This window comes from Phascolarctos cinereus, unplaced genomic scaffold (genome assembly GCF_003287225.1).
Source record: "Phascolarctos cinereus isolate Bilbo 61053 unplaced genomic scaffold, phaCin_HiC Scaffold_1;HRSCAF=81, whole genome shotgun sequence".
Taxonomy (NCBI): domain Eukaryota; kingdom Metazoa; phylum Chordata; class Mammalia; order Diprotodontia; family Phascolarctidae; genus Phascolarctos; species Phascolarctos cinereus.
The window spans coordinates 114,189,361-114,206,460 of record NW_027555514.1 but is presented as its reverse complement, the minus strand read 5'-3'; the positions used below and the strand labels follow the sequence as shown (position 1 = coordinate 114,206,460).

The 17,100-nt window shown below is 36.6% G+C and overlaps 1 protein-coding gene across 3 annotated transcripts in view; it reads left to right on the top strand.

Annotated features, from left to right (window-relative positions):
* The window catches only part of KLHDC10 (kelch domain containing 10), a 62,825-nt gene that overhangs the window by 17,007 nt on the left and 28,718 nt on the right, over positions 1–17,100 (top strand). Inside the window, exon 2 of one of the 3 annotated variants that reach the window (XM_021002342.2) lies at positions 2,672–2,758. The exons of the other annotated variants lie outside the window; for them this stretch is intronic. Within the exon in view, the coding sequence (XP_020858001.1) occupies positions 2,672–2,758 (87 nt within the window). The remainder of the gene's footprint in view (positions 1–2,671; positions 2,759–17,100) is intronic. 3 annotated transcript variants of the gene reach the window in all.

Below are 17,100 nucleotides of genomic sequence, written 5' to 3'. Positions count from 1 at the left end.
TATCAGCTGAATCCAAAAAAGCTGGAATTGCAGCCTTGCTTTAGACAAAGTAAAAACAGAATCTCACAGATATAAACAAGGCAATTGCATTATTCTGATAGGAACTGTAGAGAAGAAACCAATATCATTGTTAAACTTAAATGCTCCAAATGTCAAAGCATCTAAATTCATAAATGAAAAATCAATTGCATCACAAATCATAGTAACATAAAAATGGAATCACAGAAGAATTTTATTAAATATTAAGAGAACATTTAACATCAATTGTTATAAAAAAAATGGGGAAGCACTCTACACTGTTCCATTTATGAGATACAGGTTTTCTTAATACCAAAACCAGGGCAAGATGAAGAAAAGAAACTGAAATCTTATCAAACTGTAAGAAATCATTCGTTATGACAAAGTTGGACTTAACAACAGGGATTCAAAGATGATTCAATGTTAGAAAAACAATCAACATAATAATTAAAAACAAAGATATCCTAAACCATATGATTATTTCAATAGATAAACAGAAAAGCCTTTCACAAAGTTCAGCACTCTTAAATGCTATTTTTTAGAAGCCTTAGACGTATAGGCATAGAAGGATTAAAAAAAATTACAAAAAGGATCAATCTAAACTCCAAAACAAGCGTCATATCTAATAGGGATATATTATAAGCTTTTCTGATTATATATAGGAGTAAAACAAGATTCTCCACTTTTCTCACTATTATTTGATATAGTTCTAGAAATTCTAGCAATAACAATAAGATAGGAGAAAGAAACTAAGTGTAAAGATAAGTAAAGAGGAGATAAAATTATCCCTGTTTGCTGATGACATGATGACATTGGCTATCCTAGGGAATCAATAAAGATGCTTATTGATAGGGGCAGCTAGGTGGCTCAGTGGATAGAGCACCGGCCCTGGAGTCAGGAGGACCTGAGTTCAAATGTGGCATCAGAAACAATACTCACTAGCTGTGTGACCCTTGGCGAGTCACTTAACTCCAATTGCCTCACCAACCAAAAAAAAAAGATGTTGATTGGTAAATAACTACAAAATAACCAAAATATTTGGGGATCTGTCTACCAAGTAGCACACACAATATTTGTATAGATTCAATTACAAAGAGCTCCTTAAAGAACTAGAGAAATATTCAGAGCTCATGGCTATGCTGTGCTAATATAAAATGACAGCAGTACTAAAGTTAATTTATAGTTTTAATGCTTTAATAATCAGACTATTAATGAGATAATTTATTGGTTTTAATAAAGTTAATTTTGAGCAAAATATGACAGTGGTAGGAAGAAAATGACAAAGGTAAGAATGAAGAGAAAATGGCATTTCCAGATCACAAACTGTATTATAAAGCAGCAGTAATCAAAGCCATTTGGTATTGGTTGAAAAATAGAGAATTGGGTTAATGGAGCAAAATAGACAAGGAGTATCAGGAACAGTAGAACTTAGTAACCCAACATTTGATGGACCCTAAAACATAAATGAAAGAATGTAGTAAGTTCTTAATGTGTACTTTATTGATTTGTAAGGTATGCCATTGCTTTAAAAAAAAAACCAAACAAACTACAACAGACAACTTCCTTAAATGGATACTCTGGTTCTTCTATCTCCTACTTATATCTTTTTTTTTTTTGGTGAGCCAATCTGTGTTAAGTGACTTGCCCAGGGTCGCACAGCTACTAAGTTTCAAGTATTTGAGGTCGAATTTGAACTCAGGTCCTCCTGACTCCAAGGCCAAAACTCTAATCTAAGGGGTTTCTGTCTGTCTTAAAATATTTTGTAGTATACCTGTATAGGTCATATTCTTTCATGAAGTTTCTGTGTATATATGTGCTTAAGCCAACAACAACCATAGGTGAATTTCTGAATGTAGTTTCATCAGGCTGAAAACAGAGCTAGTATATTCTTAAGAAATTGAAATATGGTAAGATTTTAAAAAACCTGTGGGCATAGTCTTGAACTTTAGGAAGAGAAAAATTGACCCCCATTAAGAAATAGAAGGTAGTTATAGGTATTGTAGCACTGCCATGTGTTTAAAAAAAAAAGAAGCATGATTCTGTTAATTTTGTATGTAAAACCAATTTTTTCTTTTAAAGAGTGATATGTTTACTTTTTCCACTATGAAAATATAAAGATTTATAATGAATGTTTGATTTGACTTATATCCTAAAATATGGATTATACAAATCAGTTTATTTTTTATTTTTGAGATTCTTATTGCTTAATCCTTATACCCATTTAAGCAACAAAGAATAAAGCGTAGTAGAGAGTAGGAATCTAAATTATACTTTTTTTTGAGCAGGACTGTATTTCTAGTTTTTTTTTTAACTGTTTTTTGCTTAAGTGGTATTTAGTCTATGCCATAAACACTTGGTGAATTTTGCCACAAGGTGGCAACCTGTCATTCTCAAGCATGCAGAAGTTCAGGTAAATAGGACTGGAAAAAATAAAAATGTAGTCACTAGTTCACAATTGGGTAAATTGTTGAAAATGCTAATTTCTGATTAAGGGTTAGTTTCTTTTCACTTGTGCAGTGTTAATTGTTTGCCATGTCCTCCAGTATCAAAGCATTTTTGTTTTCCTGTCTTTTCTGTTTTTATAAACTATAATGATTGTATTTACTTATCATTTGTTGAATGTGTGACTCATTGCTGATAATTGTGGTAACAGGTAAGAAGAAAATACGATGGGACGCTGTTAGGAGATGCTTCACTCAGTCCTGTCCCATCCTAAGGATCCCTAAAAGGTTTTTGAGAGGTGGGTGATAATTAGCAAGAGATCTATACTTCATGTGGGTTGAAGGGAATCGTTCTTGAATTTTATAAATGCAAACTGATTGCTGCTTCTTGCTGGTATATTAAAAACCAAAATAAGTGGAGGGGGGGAAGTCTAGAACTTGACTTTTTAGTTTACGAAACAGCGTTTCACATTTTCTCATTTTTAGAAAATAATAATTAAAAGAATTTTTGGTACGGGTGGGTAGAATGATCTAATATGTTTTAGAGGGTAAGAGAAACTCATGTTCACTTAGTAGCTTTTTTACTTTTTTGAGCTGATCAAAAATGCATTGGAAGAAGATAAATTATGGTCATAGGAAAGCAGATAAGATAGGTTTTTTGTGTATTGTTTGTCTCTTTCCCTCCCTCCTTTCCTTCCTTCTTTCCTTCCTTTCTAGAAGAGGAACAAATGTAGATGGACATGCAATTGTCACTAGTATGGTGGGTGTTTTTTCCTCCATTGAATCATATTAGAAATCTTAAGAGTTAAAATTTTTTCCCCTGAACCTAAAAAAGATTTTATGAAATTGTCATGGGAGTTGTTTCTTTTTGTAATAATAATAAGTGTACTTTAAACATATTCTCTCATTTTATCTTCACAGTAATCCTGGGAGGTTGGCTCTCTTTTTATAGATGAGGAAAATGAGGCAGATAGAGGTTTAAGTGGTTTGCCCTGGGCCACATAGCTAGTAGTAAGTCATGTCTAAGGCCAAATTTAATTCAGGTCCAGTGCTCGCTGTTTACTGTGCCTCCTAGATTCTCTGTTTTGGTATGTAAGTAATTGTTACTTTTTTTTTTTTACTTTGCTAATTTTACTATAAAGAAATAAAAACTGTTGCTCATATAAAAACAACTGTTACTCATATAAAAAATGTCTTTGCATCATAAGGCTAACCTCATTTACCAAAATAGTTGTTATGGAGTTTTTTATTTTGGCTTTTAAACATCAAAACCCTTCTGACTCTTAAACTGAATCTCTTTATTCTTTTATGCAGAATTCTAACTAGCTTGGTTATTACATTCCTCAGCTTCCAGTATATTTGAAACCCTAAGGTAGAAGGGATTGGGTAATATATTGTATAGTAGAAAGAGAGCTGAATTTTGAGTCAGAAGACCTGGGTTTGAATTCCAGTTCTGCTGCTTACTGGAAGAGTGGTCAAAGCATGTCATCTCTTTAGGCGTCTGTTTCCTCTTTCATAAAGTGATGAAGTTGGACTAGGTTATCTGTGTATCAAGTGAAGTCTCTTTGAACTATTAGATCCTATGATTCTATGTGACTAGAGGCAAGCATAGTTATCATAGTACTTGATGGCCTGATAGTGAGTAGGGACCAGAAAAACTTTAAAAAACAGGCCCCAAGAACTTAGAAGAAAGAAACCCTAGACAGTAGTATGTAACCATACCTCTGAATATTTCAGTAGTCAGTAATGGAACATGGTACAGCATTTTCACTGATGTTCATTATGATAATCCCAAGTCATTGAGGAAAATATTAGATTCTTCTGAAAGAACCTTAAGGTAATCCCAAATAACTGTGAATATGAAACAGTACCATCTGCAAAATCAAACTGCAAATGACCCAAGTATGGTATGAAGTAGCTACAGCATATTTCCAACAGTGACTTGTGTGCAGAAAGTGCCATAAAAAATATCATCTAGGATGTGCATAAGCAGAAAGTAGACCAGAAAAAGTGACCTTCTATGCATATAGCCCAGCATAAGAGGAGACTTTTGTCACTCAGTCCTATGGACTGCCATTAACCTCTGTAGAAATTCTCCTGTTTCTCTACCTGCCTTTCCTATAAGAGAATGAAGTTAGTATTGTATGTTATTTGAGTTCAGTGCCTTTGCTGACAAAGACACCTGGTCCAAACTCCCCACTTCTCCAGGCTTCTTGTGTTCAGAGTTAGAAAATGCCTACTCTCCTTTCCTTCCACTCGAACAACATGGCCTCACATTTCATGTTTTTGTTCTTCAGTAATTTTTCAATTGTGTCCCACTCTTCGTGAGTGAGTCCTTTGGAGTTTTCTTGACAAAGATACTGGAGTGGTTTGCCTTTTCCTTTTCCAGCTCATTTTATAGATGAGGAAACTGATGCAAACAGTTAAGTAAGTGATTTGCCCAGGAAGCTAGTTAAGTGTCTGAGGCTGGATTTGAACTCGGGAAGAGAATTTCTTCTAACTTCTGGCCTTCGATCTAACCACTGCCCCATTTAGCTGCCCAGTTCATAAATCTTTTCAACTCCTTTGTTCTGCAACTTTACTCTACCTTGTCTTATAGGGGGCAGTCATACCTTAAATCTCACCATTACCCCAAACTTTATTAGGTCCATGACATTTTTTAACATCCTGTTGCATCATTCCCTTTGCCTTGCTCCTCAGCCTTTGTCTTCACTACTACTGCCGATCTTTCTCCCTTCCTGTTCTCTTCTTTGTCTATCACTTCTTCTCTGGCTACTTTTTTCCCTTCACAGATTTAACTTAAAAATTAACAAGCATTTATTAAGCATCTACTAGTACCAGGTGCTAAGGATAGAAAGCCAGAAGTGAAACAGTAAGATATCTTATTTACAAGTGAGTAAATATAGGATAGATAGATAAAGTACACAGTGATTGAAGGGTAGTAACTGAGGAAATTAGGGCATATCCATTGAAAAAAGTTACATGTAAATGGAATCTTGGGGGGAGTTAGGGCTTCCAAGAGGTGGGGATGAGAGAGGGCATTCCAGGAATGAGGACTAATGTGTTTAAAGGCACCACGGCAGGGTTTGGATTGTCATGTACTCTGAAAGCAGGTCATTTATTGTCTGGAGTGAATTGGCAAAAGTTAGGGAGTAGTGTGTAATCAGTCTGGAAAGATAAAGTAGAGCTGGAATGTGAAGGGTGTTAAAAATAGGAAATCCTCTTCCGTTTATACTTAAAGACAGCATAGACTTGCTGGATTTTTTTTTTTAAGCAAGAGAGTGACATGACTGTATCTGTGTTTTAGGAAAATCAATTTGCCAGCTATGTGGAGGATACATTGGAGAAGAGAGAACTTCCCTGGGTAACCAATGAATGAAGGAAAAAGCATTTATTAGGAGGCTGTTAAAGTAGGCCAGGTGAGAGATGATGAGGATCTGGATTAGGGTGTTTGTGGTGTGAGTAGAAGGAAAAGGATGGATGTAAAAGTTTTTATAGGTGGTATAGACAAGACTGAGTTTGGGGAAGTGAGTATGAGAAATCCAGGGTAATTCCTTGGTATGGAACCTGAGTGACTGGAGGAATGGCGGTGCTCTTGACAGAAACCAGCTCGGTTGTGCACTGTCTTCCTCCCTTGATTCTTTTCCTTCTTCCAGTTCTTCAGCTTTTTCCTCACCATCCCCTTCACATGCTTCTGTTTCCTCTTTCATGCAATTGTGCATTCTACATCTACTACATAGTAATATTATTTAGCATTAGGTAGGCCCTGAACCAAAAGGCAATATTAACTTACCATGCTTATTAACCCTTACCTTGCCTCTCTCAGCAGCTGTCCCAAACTTTTCCTCTGTAAGCTCCCAATAAAAACACCAACCCGGTATCTCAGTAGGTACACCTTGCCCCCTGTTTTATTGAGAATATTATCTGTTCATTGTGAGTGCTTTCATCTCCTCTATACACCTTTCTGTATCTTCCTTTCTCCTCTTTTCCTTTGTTCTAATCACTGAGGGAAGAGGGTGCCCCTTTTTCTTTCAAGGCTAACCCCTTCTGTTTGTACCCTTGATAATATTCCCTTCTCTCCTTTAGGAGCTTGTCTCATCTTTCTTCTTTTAAAAAAGAATTTAATTGATAGCTTTTGTTTTCTTATCACTGAAATTTCTTCCAGTATTCCTCCCTGCTCAGAGCCATCTCATATAATGGAAGAAGAAAAATAGGAAGAGAAAAAAAATCAGCAAAACCTTGCTCAATATATCAAAAAAATGTGAAAATATATGTGATAGTCTCCAACTGTGGACTTGCTACCTCTGTAAAGTTGTGTGGGAGGAGATGTCTTCTTATTTTGGAGCTTTGCTTGTTACACGTAATTTTGTAACATAATCTCTTTACATTAGTTCACTTAAATCTATACTATTATATTCATGTACCACAATTTGTACAGGCATTGCTCAATCAGTGGGAACTACTTAACTTTGTTTCCAGTTCTTTTCTATGACAAAAAATATACTGCTATATATATTTTGGTGTATTTGTATCCTTTTCATTCTTTTCTTGTTGGCTCTTTCCCTGTTGACTCTAAACATGCTCGTCTCCCTCATTCTTAAAAACTTTCATCTGATCCTGCCAACCCTGAAAGGTATTCCACCATATCTTTTTTCCTTTTCACCGCCAGATTTCTCTGAAGAGCTATACTTTTGGCTTTTACTTCCTTATTCTCCATTTGTTATTCAACCCCTTTCAATCTGGTTCCCAGCTATTTGCCTCTCCTGGAAACTGCTGCCTCAGAAGTAACTGGTGATCCCTTAGCTGCCAAATCTTATGGCCTTTCTTTGTTTTTCATCTTTCTCAAACCTTTTGCAGCTTTTGATATTGTAGATCACTCATTTCTCCAAAATACTTTGTTTCTTTGCTGACTTGGTTTTAGTGACTACTCTTGCTGGTTCTGACTTCCTCTTTGGTCTGTTTTGCTGAATCATCCATGTCCTGCCCTCTAAGTATGTGTGTCTCCCAGGACTTTGACTTGGGCCTGCTTTTCTTTTCACTTTATATTCTCTTCCTTGTTGATCTCATCAGTTCCCTTGGGGTTCATGTGTGTGTATATCACTCCCAAGTCTATACAGTTAGGCCAAATCTGTCTCCTTAACTCATCCAGTTTCTTGCTCAATGCCATTAGCTAGCTGTCTTGCTAGTAATTCAGATTCATCATGTGTGAAACAGAACTGATTCTTAAACTTTTCCTCCTCCAGACTGCCCTGTATCTATTAAGGGGTTTCACTATCCTACCATGAACTTAAGTTCATAACCTTATTTGCTCTCCCTTTTCCCCTATGTCTGTTCTATATCAGTTACCCCACATCCAAATATTAATGGCTTTGTCTCTCTCTTTAAAAAAAATTTTTTTTTGCTTTTTGGTGAGGCAATCAGGGTTAAGTGACTTGCCCAGGGTCCCACAGCTAGTAAGTGTCAAGTGTCTGAGGCCAGACTTGAACTCAGGTCCTCTTGACTCTAAGGCTGGAGCTGTATCCACTGAGCCACTTAGCTGCCCCCAGTGATTTTGTCTCAATAATATCTCTCACATGCATCTACCTCTCCATGCTTTTGTTAAAATGCTAATTCAAGTGGGAAAAAAAAGTAGCTAGCAATTGTGGTGCCAATCAAAAAGCATTTTTTAAAGGCACAGACGAAAATTCAAGAGGAATCACAGAACAGTTCAGAAAATAACATGTGGAATTTATTAAATACTTTTTAAAAATAGCAAGTAGTATGAAATGGAGATACATGATTTCAAAGAGAATCTTTTTGTGTTCTGCTGTGTATATAGAAATCCTCTTTGTGTGTTCATTTAAGTTCAGAATAAAAAAAAGTCTGGAAAAAATGCTAATTTAGACCATCATCTTTTTGCCACTATTATTGTTGTATTAGAGACTTCTAATTGATCTTCCAGCCTCCAGTCTGTGCTTTCTCTAACCTATCCTTTACATAGTTCCCAAAATAATCTTCTTTGGGCACAAGCTTGAACATTCCAGTACCATAGTATACTTTGATTTGTCATCTCTCCTCTCAGAAACATTATCTTTATTCAAGGTGCAATTCAGTTGCCACCTATTCCACGAAGTCTTCATGAGTCTCCTGGTTGTAAGTGTTCTGTATATTACTCTGAGAGAGAGCAAGTGAGTGTGAGTGTGTAGTGTGTAGTATGTTTGTTGTATATACACACAGACTTATGTATTTGTTGCATCCCAGGAGTATAATGTAAGCTTTCTGAGAGCAGATTGTATGACAATTTCTTTTTTTGTTTGTTTGTTTACTTTGAGCATCTAGGACAAGGCTTTGAAAACAGCCTTAGAGATCATTATTTTAACCTTATTTTAGAAATGAGAACTGAGGCCAAAAAGCCTTAGAGACTTTTTCAGGGTCATACTATTAAGTGGCAAAACTGGTGTTTGAACTCAGATCTTCTAGTTGCAAAGCAGGGCTCTTTGTACATAAAAGACCTTTAATATATATTTATTCTATTGAATATAATTAAAAGGAGTAACAGACAATGATAGGAGGATCCCATCTAAAATGGTTAAATATATTTTTTGAAAGGATTGAGGCTTAAAATAAGGAAAAGCTTCAATTACCTCAAAAGTTGATCTATATGAGAACAGCTCATTTGGTCATTTTGTATTATACTGACTTGAGCAAGTAGAATATGTGACAGAGTTTTAGAATTTCATCATAAACAAATATAGTCAAAAGAACAAATTAAAGTATCAATAATCAAGTATTTATTAAGCACCATTCTAGGTACTGAAAAAACAAGTACAAAGTGAGGTTACATTCTAGTGAGGTGCCCAACAAGTGTCTATAAAATATATGGTAAGCATAAAGTTGGTAAATAAAATATATACATAGTAGTTAAATACAAGGTAGGTTGGGAGAGAGGGGATGGCCAGTATGAAGGCACCGAGACAGGAGATTTGTAAAGTCTTGAATGGAGAGCAAAGAAAAGTCCAGTTTGGCTAGAACAGGGGTAGTCAAAAGGCTGCACTTGAGGACCTAGAAGGTCACCTGTGGTCTTGAGGCTGCAGGTTCCCCACCCCTGGTCTAGAACATAGAGTATGGGAGGAGTAATATTCAAAGAGATAGGAAAAGTAGGTTGGAGCCAGGTTAGTTTTAAAAGCTAAATAGAGAATAGAAACTAGTTAGGCAGAGTAGAAGGATGTGATACAGCTGAACTTGCCTCCACGTCTATTCCATAAAGATCAGAAAGCTCATTAGATTGAATCCTACTTGGGAAATGCAAGAAAAATCAGTGAGTCATTTTTTCCAGCCAGTTTTGGCATAGGGAGTCAGAGGTCTTTGCACATTAGGGACAGAGCCTAGCCAAAGCATGCCGCACAAAGTGTTTCTAGCGACTGAACTAGTGTTTTCCTGTAGCTGTGTACCAGGGCAAGAAGAAATCTCAGATTTGGTATAGAGGGACCTGACCTTGGGCAAAGAGCAGGAATGGGTGCTGAGTAGAAGCTCTGTAGCTCACTACCTCTGCTGGGTCACCGATCCAGTGTGGGTTGAGGAGGGTGCCTAGTTGTGTTCTCCTTCAGGGCGAGGAGCAGTTGCAAGCCCTAGACTGTGTACTGAGTAAGGAGCAAATACAGCAGCAGATAAAAGCTATGTGGCTCTGACTAGGAGCAGATCAGAATCTTGGATCCATCTTGTAGCCCAGTCTGTAGCCTGCAGCAGAATAACCAGGGCAGGAAGCCTAGACCCAAGGGGAGCCTGCAGTTTTGTCATTCTGAACCTTCAGAGCTTCCCAGCTGGATAATGGTGGCTTAATTCAGCAACAGTGTCCTGGAGTTTAACCAAAGTCAAGCCTACTGTTGTGTTGCTTAGACTGAAACCTGGTCAGGCACTTGCAGAGCTCAGACCAGGAGGGCAGCTCTCAGACTTCATCCTAGATCAGACTGCTGTGAATGTACTGAAACTTGGTCCTGAAATCCTGGAAGAATACAATACTCAATACCCTGAGAAAGTAGTAGTAGGATCCGAGAAGATACAAAACATAACATACAAAGCATGGTTGAGACATTCTTGGTCCTAACACAAAGTCCCAATTTGGTAAATAAGGTTAGAAGGATAAGAAAAAAAAATCCTGGCAAAAAGAGTTGTTAATGTGATAGAGACCTTAGATACAAAACCAAAAGAGAATAACTCTAAAATACTTATAAGCAAAGTCTCAACTATACAACCTGAGCACAAATTCAGTTAGAATTTCTGGAGGAGTTAAAGAAAGGGGCAGGAGGACCTGAGTTCAAATATGACCTCAGACATTTGACAGTTACTAGCTTTGTGACCCTGGGCAAATCACTTAGCCCCAATTGCCTCACCAAAAAAAAAAGCCAAAAAAAATTTTTTTTTAAAAGAGTTGAAGAAAGAGTTAAAGAGCTAAAAAATGATTTTATAAATGAAATGAAAGAACTAGAGAAAACAATTAGGGAAAAAATAATTACTAGACGAAAATTTGAAACCGTGGAAGAAAGAATTAGAAAGAGAATTAACAGCTTAGTATGAAACCTTATCCACGCAACACACTTCTGGATTGGTAGAAGTGACCATATAGAAGTTAATAAAACAATGAGGCAACAAAAAGATGTTAAAACAAAGTGAAAACACTGAACAAAAAAAGAAAATGTAAGGCATCTTGTATCAAAAATAGCTAATTGGGAAAACAGATCAGAGAGGGAAAATTTAAGAATCATTGACTACCTGTGACCAAAAAGAAGAGCCTAGACAGCATATTTCTTTTTTAATTTAATATTTCATTTTTTCCCAATTACATGTAAAACAATTTTAGTATTCTTTTTTCAGATTTTGAATTCCAAATTCTCTCCTTCCCCCCACATTGAAAAGGCAGACAATTGACATAGGTTATACATGTGTAGTCATGCCAAACACATTTCCATGTAAGTCATGCTGTGAAAGAAAACAGACAAGCCCCAAGAAAAATAAAGAAAACAAAGAAGAAAGTATTTTTGATTTGCTTTCAGGCTCCACCAGTTCTTTTTCTGGAGATGGACAGCACCTTTCATCATAAATCCTTCAGAATTTAGACATCATATTTCAAGAAATCTTAAAGAAACTTGCTCAGATCTTTTAGAACCAGAGGGGAGAATAAAAATAGAAAGAATCCATTGCTCAACACTTGGAAGAAACCTTGCAATTAAACCTCTCAAACTTTATGTGACCTATAGATTTTGTCTAGATTTGACTTGTCTTTCAGGTCAAAGAAAAAATACTGTAACCAGATTCAAAGAAAGAGTTCAAGTACTGAAGAGCCACAGTCAAGATCATAGCAAGTTTCTTCTACCTAAATTAATTTACTTATCCATTGTCATATCAGTCAAACTACCAAAAATTATTTTATAGAGCTAGAAAAAACAATAACAAAATTTGTCTGGAAGAACAAAAGGTCAAGAATATCAAGGGAATTAATGAAAAAGAAAGCAAAGGAGGATGGCCTAGCCATACCAGATCTCAAACTGTATTATAAAGTCTAATCATCAGAACTATCTGGTACTGGCTAAGAAATAGAGTGGTGGATCAGTGAAATACATTAAGTACACAAGACAGTGTAGTAAATGATCATAATGATCTAGTGTTTGATAAACTCAAAGACCCCAGCTTCTGGGACAAGAACTCACTATTTGACAAAAACTGCTGGGAGAACTGGAGAACAGGATGGCAGAAGCTAGGTCTAGATCAACACCTTATACCAAGATGATGTCAAGATGGGTACGTGATTGAGACATAAGGAGTAATATCATAAGCAAATTAGGGGAGTGTGGAAAATTTTACCTATCATATCTATGGATAAGGAAAGAATTTATGACCAAAAAAAAGAGCGTTTTTGGGATGTAAAATGGATAATTTTGATTACATTAAATTGAAAAGTTTTTGTACAGGCAAAACCAATGCAGCCAAGATTAGAAGGAAAGCAGGAGGGGCAGCTAGGTGGCACAGTGGATAGAGTACCAGCCCTGGAGTCAGGAGGACCTGAGTTCAAATCCAGCCTCAGACACATGACACTAGCTGTGTGACCCTGGGCAAGTCACTTAACCCTGATTGCCTCACCAAAAAGCCAAAAAAAAAAAGGAAACTAGGGAAATTTTTTTTACAAGTTTCTCTGATGAAGCCCTCATTTCTCAAATATATAGAGAGCTGAATCAAATTTATAAGAGTACAAATCATTCCCCAGTTGATAAACGATCAAAGGATATGAACAGCCAGTTTTCAGATGAAGAAATCAAAACTTATCTCTAGTCATATGAAAAAAATGCTCTAAATCACTATTGGTCAGAGAAATGCAAATTAAAACAACTCTGAGGTACAATCTTAACACCTCTCAGATTGGCTGATATGACAGAAAAGGAAATTCATAAATGTTGCAGGGGTGTCGGAAAATTGGAACACTGATGCACTGGTTATGGAGTTGTGAACTGATCCATTCTGGAGAGCAATTTGGAACTATGCCCAAAGGGCAATCAAACTGTGAGTACCCTTTGATCCAGCAATACCACTACTAGGTCTGTATCCCAAAGAGATTAAAAAAAAAAAAAAGAAAAAGGACTTTTGTGTACAAAAATATTCATAGCAGTTCTTTTTGTGGTGGCAAAGAATTGAAAATTGATGGAATGCCCATCAGCTGGGGAATGGCTGAACAAGTTGTATATAATTTGAATATAATTGTGCTGTTTTGTTATAAGAAATGACGATCAGGATGCTCAGAAAAACTGGGAAAGACTTACATGAAGTGATGCATTGTGAAATGAGCAGAACTGGGAGAACATTGTACATAGTGGCAGCAATATTGTACAGTAATCAACTATGAATGACTTAGCTATTCTCAGGATTACAGTGATTCATGACAGTTCCAAAGGTCTCATGATAAAAATGCTGTCCACATCCAGAGAAAGAATTGATGGTGTCTGAATGCAGATCACAGCATACTATTTTTCACTTTTTTTCATGTTTTTTTTTCTTTTGGTCTGTTCTTTCACAGCATAACTAATATGGAAATATGCTTTACATGTTTGCACATATGTAACTTGTATCAAATTGCTTACCATCTTAGGGTGGGGGGAGGTGAGGGAAGGAGAGATAATTTGGAAGGTTATAAATTGTTTTTGATGTAATTGGGAAAAAATAAAATACTATATTTTTAAAAGATCATAGAAGGTTTCCATAAAGGAGTGGAGAGATTGAAATATGATATTCCAGAGGATAAAGATATATGCCTACAACCAAGAATAACTTACCTAGCAAAATTGAGTATAATCCCATAGGGAAAAAATGGATCTTTAATGAAATAGAAGACTTCCAAGCATTCTTAATGAAAAGGCCAGAGCTATGTAGAAACTTTGAAATACAAATGCAGAAGTTAAGAGAAACATTAAAAGATAAATATGAGTGAGCAGTCATAAGGGACTAGACAAGAGTGAACTGTTTACAATCAAATATGAGGAGAAGAAATCTGTTACCAAGTGTCATAGAAAAAATCTTTTAGGGGCAGCTAGATAGTGCAGTGAATAGAGCACCCCTGGAGTCAGGAGGACCTGGCTTCAAATCTGGCCTCAGGTACATAACATTTGGTAGCTTTGTGACTGGGCAAATCACTTAACCCCAATTGCCTCACAAAAAAAAAAAGTCTTTTAAGACAGATGGCTTAGAAGTGGTTTGTTTTATGTTTGGATGATCTTAAGTTTTGGAAAAGGAACATACTAGAAGGGAAAGGGGGAGAAGAAAGGAGGAGGAAATTAATCTTACAAATAGATGTGCAATATAGATGACTATACAAATGAGCAAGGGGTGGGGGAAGCAGATAACAGTTGAATCTTATTTTCATTTGAGTTTGTTGAATTAGGGACGAATATTCACATACAGAGTTATATGTAAGAATATACTCGGCAGGAAAAAAGGCAAAGGGAAGAAAGAAAAGGGAGAAATAAGCGAGAAGGTAGATTAAGGGAGAGATTGTTCTTTGTACTTTTTTGTTTTGTTTGTCTTGCTTTTTGGTGAGGCAGTGAGGTTAAGTGACTTGACCAGAGTCACACAGCTAGTAAATGTCAAGTGTCTGAGGCTGGATTTGAAGTCAGGTCCTCATGATTCCAGGGCCAGTGTACTATCCACTGCACCACCTACCTGCCCCTGTACTTTGTTTTTTTTTTTTTGTTTTTTACACTTTGTTTTTGTTCTTTCTTTTTGTTTTTGCTATGCAATTGGGGTTAAGTGACTTACCTCAAGGTCACACAGCTAGTAAGTGTCAAGTGTTTGAGGCCAGATTTAAACTCAGGTCCTCCCGACTCTAAGGCCGGAGCTCTATCCACTGTGCCATCTAGCTGCCGCTTTTACTTTGTTTTTGAAGAGGACCAGTGACATCATGGGATGATATCTTGACTTGGGTGTGAATTGGATTTAAGCAAGATGGAGTTGTGCAAATCATCAGCCTCACTCTCTCTTCCATAGTCATTGAAGTCCAGTGGCAAGACAAAAATCGGTACAACTGATGATGGCTTTGGTTTGACCAAGCTGTAAGTGCTCCACAGTGCTTCCTTCAGCCACCTTCATGGCCTTTGGAATAAATTGTTCTAATCTGCCCATTCTGCTGGGGGAGGTTTTTATGTGCTTGGGGAGATAGCCCCCTCACTCACCACTGGGTTTGAGGCCCTTCAGTTACCCTCAGCCTAGTTTAGCCCATCTACTAAGACAGTTTTACCAGGGTGTGGCCACTATGCATGTTACACAGCTTCTCAGAGCCACAGGTGAGAGTAATTCTAAGTAAAACAGACTGTAGGGAGAGTTGATCATGAAGAAGGGTTTAAAAGGAAAGAAAGAAAAGATAAGAGCTTATGATTGGGCTCTGGGCAAAGGAAAAGGAAGATTGCATGAAAGCTAGAGCCTTGATGCTTAACACAATTCTTTCTTTTCACTCTGTTCTTTTTTTTTTTTTAATTTTTTGTTGGGCAATGGGATTTGCCCAGGGTCACACAGCTAGTAAGTATCAAGTGTCTGAGGCTGTATTTGAACAGGTCCTCCTGATTCCAGGGCCAGTGCTCTATCCACTGTACCACCTAGCTGGCCCTTCTGTTCTTTTTAAAGAGGAGACAGGAAACTAATCAATACAGTGATCAACAGTGATTCCAGAGGACTCATGATGAGCTATGTTATCCACCTCTGACAGAGATGATCGTGGTGCAGACTGAGATGTGGGTTTTTGTTTTTGTTATTGGATATAGCCAGGGCAGAAATTTGTTTTCCTTGATTCTGCATATTTATTGATAAGATTTTGTTTTTGTTTTTGTAGGGGGGGATTTAGGATGTAGAGAAGATGAATTTTTGTTAATTAAAACAATAAAATTAAGTTAAAAGCAGTTACAGATTGAATGCGGAGAAGTTTAGAAGAGATACCATTAATTGATTAAAATTTTTTGCAGCAAGTTTCTCTGATAAAAGTCTCATTTCTAAGATTTATTAGGAACTGATTGAAATGTATAAGAACAAGAGCTAGTGCCCAATTGATAAATCGCCAAAGGAGATGAACAGACAATTTTCAAAGGAAGAAGTACAAGCTGTCAATACCCATGTGAAAAAAATGCTTTTAATCAGAGAAATACAAATTAAAGCAACTTTGTTGTTACACCTCATATCCTACAGATTGGTAAAGATGACAGAAAAGGAAAATAATGAATGTTTGAGGAGCTTTGGGAAAACAAGCTCACTAATTCAAGCTACTGGCTTAGTTGAGAATTGATTTGACCATTCTGGGAAGTAATTTTGAACTATACCCTAAAACTTCAGCAAACTGCAAACCCTTTGCTCCAGGAATACCACTACTAGGCCTATACCTAAAGAGGAAGGGAACTCATTTGAACAAAAATATTTATAGCTGCTCTTTTGTGGTGGCTAAGAATGGAAAACTAATGGTTTGCCCATCTCGGGGAATGATTGAAGAAATTATGTTGTATGGATATGATGGAGCATTTTAAGTGAAGAAAAGGATGGTTTCAGAGAAACCTAGGAAGACTTGAATGAACTAATTCAGAGTAAAGCAAGCAGAACCAGGAGGACAATTAATACAGTACAATACAATACAACATTGCAAAGACAAATAACTTTGAAAGACTTAAGAACTTTGAACAATGCAGTGATCAGCCATGATTCTTGAAAGCTGCCTACTTCCTGACAAAAGATATGATAGGCTCCGTATGCAAAATGAGACATGTTTTTGGACAAGTTCAATACAGGAATTTGTTTTTGCTTGACTATTTCTTTTTGGGGGGGGTAATTTAATTATTTTGTTAATAATGTCAGCATTTTAATAAAAGGATGGTCATTTGGCCATCTCTCTCTTAGACCAAAGACCTGCATATTTCTTATAAAGATTTTGTTTTTGTTTTTCCTTTTGTCTTCAGTGAGGTAGAGGAGGTGAGAGTAAGAGAAAAGAAATGCTTGTTAACTGAAAGAAATTAAATTAAAAAGCTAAACCAAGGAGTTTATATTTTATCCTAGAGGCAGTAGGAAGCCATTGAAATTGGTTGAGTAGGAAAGTCACAAAGTAGTCATATCTGCCCTTAAGAAAAATTTCTTTGGCAACAGTGTGTAG